This window comes from Odontesthes bonariensis, chromosome 1, assembly GCF_027942865.1.
Source record: "Odontesthes bonariensis isolate fOdoBon6 chromosome 1, fOdoBon6.hap1, whole genome shotgun sequence".
In the NCBI taxonomy this organism is placed as follows: Eukaryota; Metazoa; Chordata; class Actinopteri; order Atheriniformes; family Atherinopsidae; genus Odontesthes; species Odontesthes bonariensis.
Genome location: NC_134506.1, coordinates 4,608,324 through 4,621,707, shown reverse-complemented (window position 1 = coordinate 4,621,707; position 13,384 = coordinate 4,608,324). Strand labels below are relative to the sequence as shown.

Below are 13,384 nucleotides of genomic sequence, written 5' to 3'. Positions count from 1 at the left end.
CATGTTAGCTTCTTTGTGGTGTTTTTTTCTTTCTCATTACTTTTACCGGGTTTTGTTTTGTTTTGTTGTTGAATGTGGCGCTAAGGAACACGTCGCTGTCGCAGACGGCTGTGCGCGGTGCATCAGTCCCGACCTGGTCCTGACTCATGTGCGAATGCAGACTGAAACAGTTCCGCTGGGGAAGGACAGTTATCAGAACGAAATTCGAGGAGGACCGTTCTTAGAACTGCTCTGTCCGAATGCGTCATTAACTCGTGTTTCCCTGTTCCAACAGATATCCTTTGAATGGTGTTACGGTGTTTTTTTTCCACCTCTTTTCTGTCCTCTCAAACCCCAGCTGGTCGAGGCGGATGGCCACCCTTCCTGGTTCTGGTTCTGCCAGAGGTTTCTTCCTGTTAAAAGGGAGTCGTTCCTTTCCACAGTCGCCTCAGGCACGCTCAGGACGGGAGATTGGACTGAAGACAAGTTTCGGTGCAATCTGTTGGTTTCCTTAGCTAGGAAATTGTTTTTGATTTGGCTCTATATGAATGAATTGGATTTTTTTATAAATAATTATGATTACAATTAATTGAATTCCAATTGGCTTGAATTGGACTTACTAAGTGCCTTGAGATGACATTTGTTGTATTTGGCGCTATATAAATAAAAATGAATTGAGTTGAATTGATGGACATGTTCAACTTCACAGGAACAGAAGACTGTCAAGAGATGAATTACAAGATCATATTTGGACCTTCAGGAAAATCACCAAAACTGTATTCTCTGTAGAGTCTATCTATTCTAAATCCCTGAAACATCATGCAGTTATTTAAAGGACCAAAACAAACTGAGAAGCAAGAATTTTCCCAAAAATCTCCGCCTCTGGCAATTCACCTCTGGTTTATTTGCAGATAATATAAGAACATAAAAAAGACAATATCAGAAACAGACTAATTGATTATACATGCAGATACACTCACTCATGTTGCAAAATGTGCTTTGACAAACATTACAATAGTTAGATGCATGTCACAAGTATCTCATTAAAGTTGAAAATACACAATGGTAAAAGACAACTAGAGAAGGACGTCTTACAAAGGTCTTCACATATAACAGCAGGTTATAAGAGATTTGGAGAAAAAAGTATTTTGTGCTTAAACAGGCTCTGAGGCGACATGTAATATACACGGGCAGTATCAACAGGAAACTTATTTAGTAAAATGAATGTGCAGTTTTGTTTTTTTTTGTCACAGCCCAGGAGTCTTTTCAAATGCAGCAAAGAAGGTCCATTTGATTGTTTCGAATTGATCAAATATTGATTTAAAAATAATCACTATATATTCTGATTTATTATGGTCTTTGTAAATGTTTCTGGGTGGTACATCACTGGAGCCCCGTGAGTCCCATTAATATGATATTGTCATTTAAGTAAAAAAAAAAAAACATTTACAACATTTTGTCCTCAAAGTTAGCATACATCACCAAAATGAACTTAAATGGAATTATACATTCTGTCAGTCTGAACCAAGGGCTTAAATTGGGAGTGATTGAATCTATCAGCAGGGGTTGATCAGACACCGTAGACTGTACATTTCTGTCTATATTACACTTTAATTCTTTAGTGTGATATCCAGTCACTCCCATGTATATTCTTGCAGTTTTTAAATATAAAAAAGAAAATATTATTCAGTCTTTGAGGGCGAATAGGCAAATAAATGTATCTATATGAAAATGTTAGTTTTTTACAGGCCAAATACATACTGCTGAAAAAGTGCTGCTTTGCCAGGATTTACTGGTGTTTCTTTGAAAGAAAACTAGTAGATGGACACTTCTGAAAAGTCAGTCATAGTTTAGATGATAATCATTTATTGTGTGATCCCCTGGTACGGCAGGGAGAGTATAAGGCAGAGAGTCAGTAATGCTGTTGTCTCAATAACCTACAGGCCATCGAGTACCACACTAGGGCTTTTCAAAGTAGGGTTGCCAGGGTATGATTATCTTGTGGAACAATGGGCCTGTTTGTATTAATCTTAACCAATATCATGGACAAAACAATAAAAGGTATGACAATTATCACTTTTCATACTGATACATCAAATTATATATTGTTGCAACACTATTTCGGAGACATCAAGAAATTCCTACCCTTAATATTAGAAAGTGGCATTGAGAGGAAAGATTCATGTGTCACAATCATTCTAACAGCTTTTTTGATGTTGAACATAACAAGACACAATGAATTCACTCACCATTACATGTGATCAGCGTGCAGTAATATTCTGATCTGTAAAGCTGAGTATCTCGGCACCTCTGAACTGCTGTACTGAATTCCAGTTCGTCTGGGCTCTTTAAAGCTGCATAAGACAATATTTTCCATCGGTGGGTTAAAGAATTTGCTCCGTTACAGGAATCCCAAGAAAAGAAAGGTCAAATTCACTGAGAATGCACTGAGTCTTTTGATTATTCAGAAGACACTACATGGAAAAATTGTTTGTGTGAATAAAGAGCATCAACCTGCATTACCAGAGGCAGTGGCCCCCAACTGAAAATAAGATGCTCATATATTCACAAGAATGAGTAACTTTAGCATTCATGCAGTGTCATGTTGTTCAACATTTTCCAAGAATTAACAACGGACCACAATAACAGGATTTTCATATAGTTGACAAGCAAGTATGGAGCTAAATATAGAAGTATTATAAAAATCAATTAAGAACATTATTAGCAAATGTACATAAAGTTGGCCAGACCCAGTAAACTATGTTGTGTAGCCTCACCAGAAGGTGGCGGTGTACACATTATGCATTGTTGTGATAAAGTTAAGGAAGTAGAGGTCATGAACTGAAAACAAAACATTGAAGAAGAGGAAACAAAACTAGTTACTTGGTCAACATATAAAAGAGAAAATGGAGTGATGTTAAAATAAAACGGCTAAATTAAACCTTTAAAAGTACTCTATTAAAGTTAGCAATTAGCTCTTTAAAAATGAATGAACCAGATATCTATTTGTTGTTTCTTGTCTGAGTCACAGAACAGGTCTGAGGTGCTCATGATGACTGCCCATGTCGTAATGTAGTTCAACAACTGCAAAAATGTTCATGATAGTTCTATGTACAGTAGATACTACAAACTTGCTCTTCTGCTCTCCCAAATGGAACAATGAAAAGGTAATTAAGCTTTTGAAAAATAATTATCATTTTTCAATGTCTCATTTTCAAAATGTCGCCCATACCCCATACCTGAGTTTAGAAAGGGTAAACAAGGTATCCACATTTCATCAGCAAGGTGACATGGAACAAGACAACATGAAATGATAATACTTGAATCTTAAATCTTGCAGCTTTAAGGATTCCAGTTCATTAGAATGAATAATGTGACTTGTGCTTCCAGAAATGATACTACTGAGCACTGTTAGGCTGTTTGATTGTACTTAAAATGTATAAAATGGGACAAAGAGTAATATAGTGTTCATTTTACAAATAAACAGGAAATTTGACACAAAAGGTCTTCCAAAACCTGCTGTTTATCCCCAAAACAAAGCACACGTATCAGGCCATGTTGCATATTATATAGAAAAAAAACATCAATAATTCCCACAACTGTACATAATTGTGCAAAAAATAAAAAGGCCTTTTAAAGCTCAATACATTGATGTAAGTAAGTCTCCCCTTGAGTTAGGAGGAGCATTTGGATGGATTCATGAAGGTTGGCTTTATGACAAAAGCTGCATTAAAGTCTCTTGGGAGAAGTAGCAGGTAAAATATAATTCATGTGAGGGTGCAGGCGGAGTTTGGCATAGCTTCCTTCCACAATTTTGAACTTGATCCTTCTATAAAGCTAATTGTTTTGTTCTTTCAAATACATCAAATAAATAGTGATATGATATAATTATTCAATGTCAGGAAACTGTCCATGTACTTGTTAAATTTTTGGTTAATGGCTAAGGACATAAATTGTCTGTACCATCTCAAGTTTGGACAAGAGGCAAACAACTTCTAATATGAATATGTCAAAAGTCCTGCAAATATTCTAAAATGACTTTTAACACAGTAAAAGCTTTGCTAAAGATTAGATACTGACCAATATTTAAGCCTTCACCAGCCAGCTCTAGCATGGGTAAAAGGACGTGAACAGGGCTGTTGTGGGCTCTGATGAGGTGCTGATGAGGGGTTAACGCAGTTGTCTTGGCTGTGGTTGTCCCGTGCTGCTATCCTTTTACCCTGCTCCTCCTTCATAAAGAGCTCCACCATGAGGATCTTCTCTTTGTGGATCTGGAGACTGATGTCCTTGGGAATGTCGGGTATCAGCCAATCCACAAAGTCACTCATAAGCATCACCACGTTCTGTATGGGACAGAGTTAACTGATTGCTTATCAATGGAAAAAAGCTTTTGCTAAAGAGCAGCCAGTGTTAACCATCATAACCTACTGTGTGTAAAAGATGGAAACAGCTCTGAAAAATTGAGCAAAAGGTTTCTTCCAGTTAAAAGGGTGTTTTTCTTTCTCATTGTTGCCTTGTGCATACTCAGGATGGGGGATTAAATCTAAGAGAAGTTTCAATGCAATCTGTTGGTTTTGTTAACCAATATTTAAGACAATACTTTTTCTTTTCTTTTTTTTTTAAGTGGCATGAATTGGAGCAATTCAGATTTTAATGAATGTGATTGGATTATGATTGCAGTTTAACTGTACAGTGAGTACAATTAGATTATAATTGACTTGAAGTGAACTGAAGAGCATTGAGATGACATTTATTGTGATTTGGTGCAACATAGATAAGATTGAATTGAAAACAGTGTAAACTTTTCTTGAAAATGACAAAAGTAAAATTAAATTGATCCCACAAGTCATTAGCTAAGCTCACTTCTTCCGCTCATTGTACACATGGTCTTTCTGAACATCTTCTCAATATATTGTTTCTCAAAGAGAGGCATTTCTATTAAATCAGGTCTTAATTTACTGTTTCTAGCTCTAGCTTTTACCCACAAGTTTTTAGAGTGGCAAAATCCCCCTCTTTCACAAATACCATCAATCAGACCAAATAACACTGCAGCGTTTTTACATTGGAGTGGGTAAGACTGAGCAACAGTGTGTTTTATTGCTTAAAAATGTTTTTAGGGGCGATCGGTGGCGTAGTGGGTTAAGCAGCCGCCCCATGCACAGAGGCTATAGTCCTCACTGCAGCTGGCCCCGGTTCGAGTCCCGCACCGGACGGCTCTTTGCTGCATGTCTCCCCCCTCTCTCTGCCCCCTGCTTCCTGTCTCTCTCACACTGTCCTATCATTAAAGGCATAAAAAGCCCAAAATATATATATATATATATATATATATATAAAAAAAAGTTTTAGATAGCAGTTTACATTGCAGGTCTGTAATAAGATGGTAATAGTCTGGTAATTTAAATATTCTAATTGTCATGCCTAGTAGTAACAATAGGTCCATTAGGGGTAACAGTCAGAGATTTAAAGTTTCAAGATAATCAGGACCAAAGACCCTATTGTAATAATGTGGAAACAAAGATCACAAGGCAAAACAATTCTAATTGTATAGTAACTATTTAGTATTAATAAGACGGTTAAATCAGTGAAATATTTTGATGAAACTGGTAGCATGGCCACATGGATGAGCTAATGACTTAATAACTAATATCAGATGATGTTTTAAAAATATTTTGGGTTACAATCAGCAATGTTTAGTATGAAAGATGTTCAAACTGAGGGTTTCCATATTATAGAACTGAAAAGAATTCCTTATGGACAAACATTCCAAAGTTATAAAAATTGGATAGTTGTTAATGCAACCTGTTACCTGTTCAAATTAGTTTCGACGTAATAACCATGAATCAGGGCTGCAAACTGACCAATTTTCTGTTTCCAGTTCATTTCATGATAATTCTACACTAGATGAAACATGAAGTGATAGCTCAAACCTATGTACCCCCCCACCCCTAAAAAAAGGGTATGAGATCCTCATATTTAGTTAAAAACAAAACCTACATAGAAACGGATAGTTAGCCTGTAGCCTCAGAATAAATCAATGAATTCAAATGAAAATTCAGGCAGATAAAAGCCTTATTAAAGTTGTTCCTCTAAAAAATCTCGTCACAGTCAAATCCAGAAAGTCCTTTCTAATATTTTCAAGTTATTTTTCACTTAAAGGATATAAAGTTATTAAATATGAGTGACTTGTTTGCTTTGCTAACATCAAATACAAATGATAAAAGCGTGCCTGTGTGATAGCATGCATGTGTTCTTTGATATTAATATCTGTGTGTTGTTCCAAACCTGAAAAACAATAACAAAGCAGAGGCGAACAGCTAGAATGGCCCAGAATTCCTTGGATAGTTCATAAGGTGAGCTGGACCAGGGAGGCTCTCTGTAGTCCTTAAATCTAGATACAGAAACAACAGAGCCTTGATATAATTAAGATTTCATGTGACGCTTCACATGAAAATGAAAGTCATCAACACTTATTGAAAATCAACATGCTTCTTTGACTTAGTTTATAGTAAACCTACTCAGTTAATCTTGTAAAGTGAAATCTTACCTGCAGATTTCAACCTCGTAGCCAAGGTGCTTTGGCTGCAGAGGGTCTGTCCCTGGCTCAAAGTCACTGATGTTGAAATATGACAGAGTGTGATTGACAAAGCCGTGCAGCGTGCCATCGGGACTGTATGTGTACTGATAAACCAGCCGAGGGATGAAGTCAGAGGTGAAGGCAATGACAAAAGCCTGGGGAGGATAAGTGCTCATCAGTTTACAGTCTTTATGACCGGAGAAAACTAAGACTGCTTCTCTCTGATTTTTTTTAGTGGGCAAGTGGCCCTTCAAAGCACGATCAGGGGTTTAGTGAGGTAACTTCAGGCTAAACTATGTCTTCTCATGATGCATTGAATTGAATCTAATAATACTTGAATAATTCTAGAATGAGGAAATATTTTGCAGCATAAATAATCAATAACAGCTGTTAGCCATTCGTCATTGTAAAATTCATGATGTATTGCATGGCAATTTACACTGAAGTCCAGATCTTCCCTCAGGACAAGACTCAGGACATCAACAAATTTTACCTAGGATGGTTTCATTTTCATGTGTACAACACACTCAAACCTGTTCTTCATCAGCATAGTTTTATGGAGTCTTGTTATGGTGGGAAACATTATATATGCTTACAGTCTTATATTCCCTGCAGTACACTTTCCCAAACACTAACATTTTTGTGAAAATGTGGCTCAGTTCAGATCACACAGACCAACTAAAACTTCAAAGACTTGCTGCTACTGATCTGCATACTGAACTATTTAAAAACTTCCTCTTGCTTATGTGGAATTAGTACAGGAGGATGTGATGCCGGTGCTTACAGAAATATAACAGGCAGTGGCTATCAGCCGCTCCAGATTTGTGCTGATAATTCACTTTTTTATAAATCACGGACACCCTTGTCACTGCAGAGCTTTTTTCGAGATCTGACATGTTTTCAAAGTCCAATTGTGAAGACTGAAAAGATAATAAGACTTACATTAACGATGACCGCTACCTTGCTGAGACCCCTCAAGAGGTTGTACCAGATACCTGAGAATCAGAATAATTGTCATTCAGCTGTAACAGCAATTCCAATATGCAGATACTGTAAAGGGCCAGTAAATGATATCAACCACTAGATGGCAGCAGCACTCTCCCCATTAGGGAAAATGGGTGGATGGTACGGGGTGGGGCTCTGTTCTGTATGTTGTGGTAGCATGTTCTAACCCCACACCTGATCCAGATAAATTGGGCAACTCATCAAACATTCATCAAGCTCTGCAGAAGCCGAGCAATGACCCATTCACTTGAATCAGGTGTGCTGGAGCAGGAACATTGGCAAGAACATGCAGCGGCAAGTGAAGACTATTTTATACTAAATTGCATGCATGTTCAGTGCAGGAAAGCAGCAGTGTGTAGGATGATGTAGACAAATGAATCTGTTAACTTGCAACCTGCCACAAAATGAATACCTTTAACCTCATCCTCTAATTCCAAATGTCTGTGGAGAAATTACAGAGGCCGTCTTTTGAGGCATGTTCTGTGCTACTATGGTAAGATGGTGAGGTAACAAAATATGTGTTATTCGACATTTGTGAAATATATGTTTTTTCATATCATGTTTAATTTCTGCCAGTAAATCTTCCATAAATGTAACACATTGGAACCTTAAAGGTGCTCTGATGTCATAGTGCCACTGCCTTTAATGTCATTACATCAAACGTCATTGATGGAAACATACCAATGTCTTTGGCTTTGGCTGCAATTGGCCTACGCAGCTCCATAACAAACTTCTTGGCATCGAGGCGAATTTCGATGATGTTATTCAGAAGCGCAAAGAGTGGAGCCAGAGGAAAGGAAGCCACAAAAAGAGTCACCATGCCAAATTGGATGACTGATAAGAGATGACAAGAGAAATCAATTAGAAGAAGCACACAGTCTTAACTTTATAAGAGACTCACAGTGAACAGTCAAGCACAGTGAAGCAGAATGCACTTTAAAGACCTTTTACCAGATGCTTTTTCTGCTCTAAGATGAGTGTAAATCCTTAAGCATAAGGATGAATAAGGACAATCCAAGCTATAGAATATTTACTCCTCATTCCTTTCATATGTACAATAGGATTTGTTTGTTACCAGATGCTATCATGTGGAAATAGCAGCAAGTAATGTAGTGCAAAACAGACAAAAGATATTCTGGGGTAAGGTTGTCTGTGTTTTATAGATACATAAATTCCATTAGAAGGCCAAATAAACCTAGACATAGCTGAGATAACCATCTGCTTTTAAACCCTGTGTCTTTTTTTGGGATAACCAAAGTTGAAACCAACTTACACATCCCCAGAATTACTCCACTCTAATCTACCTCTGCCTGAACACAAAATCACTGCAATGCAAAAAGCAGCTTAAAAGTACCACTCTTATCTCATACACTAACCTATAGTCCGCCAGTAGATAATCTGAAACAGTCAGATGCATAGAACTCGCTAATTTCTGCTGTGTCCATATTTGGCTGAGTGATGTTTTATAAATGATCTATCGGAGAAATCAGAGGTCTGCCAAAGAGGTTTTCCAACTAGAGCTGAGAGCTAAGCGAGAGGTAGATGTGTTGAAGTTGCATTCATTCCCTTGGAAACATCACAACAAGCAAAAAATATATTTGATATGTATAACAATTTAAAATAGTTTTAGATGAAATGTTAGATGTTGTACAGCTTTATGTTGTGAATCTAAACCGAATCCAGAATATGACTATCTAACAGCAGTTAGGTGGACACATACAACACGTCAGGACAAGGATGACTAATTTCAATTTCCCCTATTTATTCTAGCCATGACAAAAACATGATCAGGACATGAAATAAAATGGAGGTCATGTCATCTTCTTACAGGAACTAGCAGGAGAACGGCTTAAATGGTCCCATGATATTGAAATATATAAAAAAAAAAGGTTTCATGTATTACTCCATACTTCTCTGTTTTAAAGAAAAAACACTAAAACTATCATTCGGTGCCTCAGGTGTGCTTAGGTTGAGCTTTGAAATCCAGTCCATTTTTCCCCTGAGACAGCTTCTTTGAAAGATTTCACTTCATTGGATTTGAGCCTGTGACAGACTGGTGACCTTCCACACATCCATTGACAGTACAGATAAAATATTTAAAATATTTTTTGGGATATTTATAATATAAGAGTCTCCTTCATTTGGCTTAGTACCACAAACCAATACCCTGGGGTATCACACCGTTTTAATAATTCAAAAACTCCAATCAAATAATAACCATCCTCAGATATTTAGGGAAAATGCTCCAGACAAGTAAACATATAAGTTGTGAGATACATATAAACTTTTGGATATTGAGCATTGACCCAAGTCTTTTCTGAATGATTGATTTTAGACTAAGTCTATTTTTCATTCTGTCTCCTCAGCAACATTTAGTCTCCATCTGTTTTGAGAAAAAAATATGGCATGTTAAAGTTTGCTCTTTGTGTTCAATGGTCATCTTTGTCTCATCCCGTGCCTGCAGAGTAGCACTGGACAGGCGATTTATCAGAAAAAGGTGCCTGCTGCTGACATTCTTAATAAAAAAAAAAACATTGACTGGCACAGCTTCAAAGTCACTATGTATGTAATGTACAAACTGGACATGTCGACTTTGACATCCAATCATTGACTGAAGTAATGCAAAAGCTTTAGTCAATACTCCTTACTTTAAAAGCTTAACTAATCAATAATCTTAAAAGTTAAGTGCCAGCTCTGAAACAAATGACTCTGATGCTCAGTGTTCAAATACTTGGTGACACCTGAGTGACTTTACAGAGCAATTAAAAGGGATTTATTTTGTATTGTAACTGTTGGTTCCAGATACTATTCAGTCTTTGTGCAATTTGCAACATGCAAATGAAGCAAATAAAAAATTGTTTAAGGAATTTAGTTAATATTAATAAAAATGAATACTTATTTACTTATTCATTTTTTCTATTTTCATTCACTTATTCATTTATCTAGATTATGGCAGGACTGCACAATTAGTGCCTTGAAGAGTCAACAGCCAGTTATGGAGCCAGTCGCAGAATCACATTATGTATAGCATCTATGAATGTATTTATTCTGCCATTTACCAATGCTTTAAATGGGGACAACAGTGTTTAGAGACAAAATTATCAATTGCATTTTGAAAAGAGTCTGAAAAGATTTTGAAAATAAAGTGTGATTCAGGCACATTTCCACTGTTTTGAAGTGAATAATAACTGTGGTGGAGATCCACAAGAGGAAAACAGAGAAATCCCTTCTTCGGGAATTACTTTACTCTCTGGTCCTATCTAAGAAGATGCCAGTATGTCACGTAATTGTATTGGCATGTCATTTTACTGTTTGCCAGGTCAGACAGGATTTGTTTTCATTCCCCCTAATGTGTATCAAAATCTTCTTTGAACTGGCAAAAACCACCTCAAGTGACCTTATGAAGGTTGTTTATCTATTTATTTATTTTTTGAGCTTTAGTGGAAGATTTTCTCATTTTTCCTTTTTTTATTCGCCTTTTTCTTGACACCTTTTTCTTTCTACATCAAAAACAGCAAATAGAAATCTGGCTGCACAAGTTATGGAGTGTTTTAGTTCTGGAAGGTTCTTTGTAAACTACACTGGAAACTTCCATTTCAAACAATAATGTACTTTACATGACCCAACAGTCACTTTTACCAAAGCTCAGACATTTTACATGCAGCTGCAGAAAAAACAAGTTCATAAATTGCATGACAGAACACTGGCGTTTGGGTAAAGTAGCTTTTCTCATCTCTAAGGTTGGGTTGGGTCAACTAATCAAACCTATTGTTGTACTACTGGTGCATAGATGGTGTGCATTGGTGATTAGTTCAAAGTCACCTCCATTATTATTGCTTGCTTTCACCTTAACATTACCACTCAAGCTTTCTCAAGCATCACCTTTGGATGAAGCCAATAGACTCATAGAAGGAATTGATATAAGACTTTTGCTAAGGCAAGTTGGGAAGACTTACTCATCTCCATGTAGTCAGAGTTGATGCCAGCAAAAGGACACAAGAAGTGATCTTTCTCATGGCGCTGCAGAGTTTTGTTTAACTCCTCTTCTCTGGAGTCCATATCTGACTTTCTTTTCCGGAGTAGTTTCTTAAGCTTCCTGCACATACCAACAGCACAGAAATGACAGAAATGCTATTTTCAGCTTTGTAAAAAATTTGTAAAATTCTTAGTTAACATAGCTGTAGAAGCTAAGCCAATGCTTTAAGCCACTGAGGTGTTTCACTTGTTAAAACCTAATTGACGCGCTTGGACCAAACCATCACGGATGAATGAGTACCCTGTTGCCTTTGAGTTTTTACAAACAACTCCGTTTATTTGCCTCTCATGGTTACAGCCGTACGGAGCACATATGTTGCTGGACAGCGGTCAAAAACTGTTTTGTCGTCCGGAAACACCTGACGAGCCCCCAAACATACATACAATATATATAGGCTGACCCGCCAATCACAATCTGACAACAATTAGACAAGAATTAACAGATCTGCTCTTACACTCCGGCCCCTAATTGTCATGGCCGGCAGACATGGCAATTCAATACAGACATTAATAAGAGCATGATATGAAGAACATGGAAATGCAAAATTTACACTTCCTGTACCAGGCAAAGTTTGGTCACAGATCTCTCAATGACACTATTTTTAGTCTGTAGCTTGACAGAACGCACCATGCCCTTTGAATCAGGAAAAATATCCAACACTTTCCCAAGAAGCCAGGAACCACAAGGAGCTGAGGAGTCCATAATGACAACAACATCTCCAACTGTCAGACTCTGTTTCCTCTGATTCCACTTCTGTCTTTCTTGCAGTAGGGGCAGATATTCCCGGATCCAACGCTTCCAAAACAAATCCGAGATGTATTGAGCTTGCCTCCAGCGTCGCTTCACATACATATCAGAAGATCTGAAAAGTCCCAGTGGCAAGGCTGGTTTTCTCTTCAGAAGAAGAAGATGGTTGGGAGTGAGCGCTTCCAAATCATTTGGGTCGTCAGACAGCTGTGTAATAGGACGATCATTCAAAATAGCTTCAACCTCGCACATGACCATGTTAAACCCGTCATCAAGTGTCTGCTGGTGTAAAACTGAGTTAAGAACACGCCTGACTATGCGTATCATGCGTTCCCAAACTCCGCCATGATGAGACCCGGCCGGTGGATTGAAGCTCCATTTAACTCCTGCTGAAATTAAAGCTCCTTGAATACGCTCATGGTTTAGCTCACCAACAGCCTCAAGTAGTTCTCTCTCAGCTCCAATAAAATTTGTTCCATTATCCGATCTGATATGAAGGACCTGACCTCTCCTGCTGATAAAGCGTCGTATTGCATTAATGCAAGCATCCGTTTCCAACGAGTTTGCCACTTCTAGATGAACTGCCCGGCTGGCCATACAGGTAAATAACACTCCATACCTCTTGCAAGTCGCTCTCCCTCTTTTTATCCCCACAGGTCCAAAATAGTCAACTCCAACATTTGTGAACGGAGGCAGATCTGGAACAATTCTCTCCTTAGGAAGATCCGCCATCTTCTGCTCCATGGCCCTGCCATTAAGGCGTCTGCAATAACTGCACTGGGATATACAACAATATTACTGGGCATGTATTGTTGTAATGTTTTAAATACTTGAACGCAGTTTTTCTAGAGAAGATAATTGTTTTGTATAAGGGATTATCGTCCATTGACTCTTTTGGGCTTTCACATGCGCGAGCCTACCGACAAGAGGTAAGTGACATGCTGTTTATAAAGTTGTTTTGTAACGTCCCCATGCCAGTAATGTGAGAACCATGCATATGGTTTTGATGGTAAGGCTTGTGACTTTATTGTCGGATGGTTTAT

General features: G+C 37.7%; 1 protein-coding gene across 5 annotated transcripts in view; it reads right to left on the bottom strand.

Annotated features, from left to right (window-relative positions):
• Window positions 1-852: 852 nt before the first annotated feature.
• The window catches only part of ano1a (anoctamin 1, calcium activated chloride channel a), an 88,067-nt gene continuing 75,535 nt past the window's right edge, over window positions 853-13,384 (bottom strand). For all 5 annotated transcript variants that reach the window (XM_075464726.1, XM_075464998.1, XM_075464906.1 and 2 more), the window contains 6 exons: window positions 11,515-11,654; window positions 8,240-8,392; window positions 7,496-7,548; window positions 6,524-6,708; window positions 6,262-6,367; window positions 853-4,322 (listed from right to left, as the gene is read on the bottom strand). In XM_075464726.1, the coding sequence (XP_075320841.1) occupies window positions 4,074-4,322; window positions 6,262-6,367; window positions 6,524-6,708; window positions 7,496-7,548; window positions 8,240-8,392; window positions 11,515-11,654 (886 nt within the window). In that variant the 3' untranslated portion in view covers window positions 853-4,073. The remainder of the gene's footprint in view (window positions 4,323-6,261; window positions 6,368-6,523; window positions 6,709-7,495; window positions 7,549-8,239; window positions 8,393-11,514; window positions 11,655-13,384) is intronic.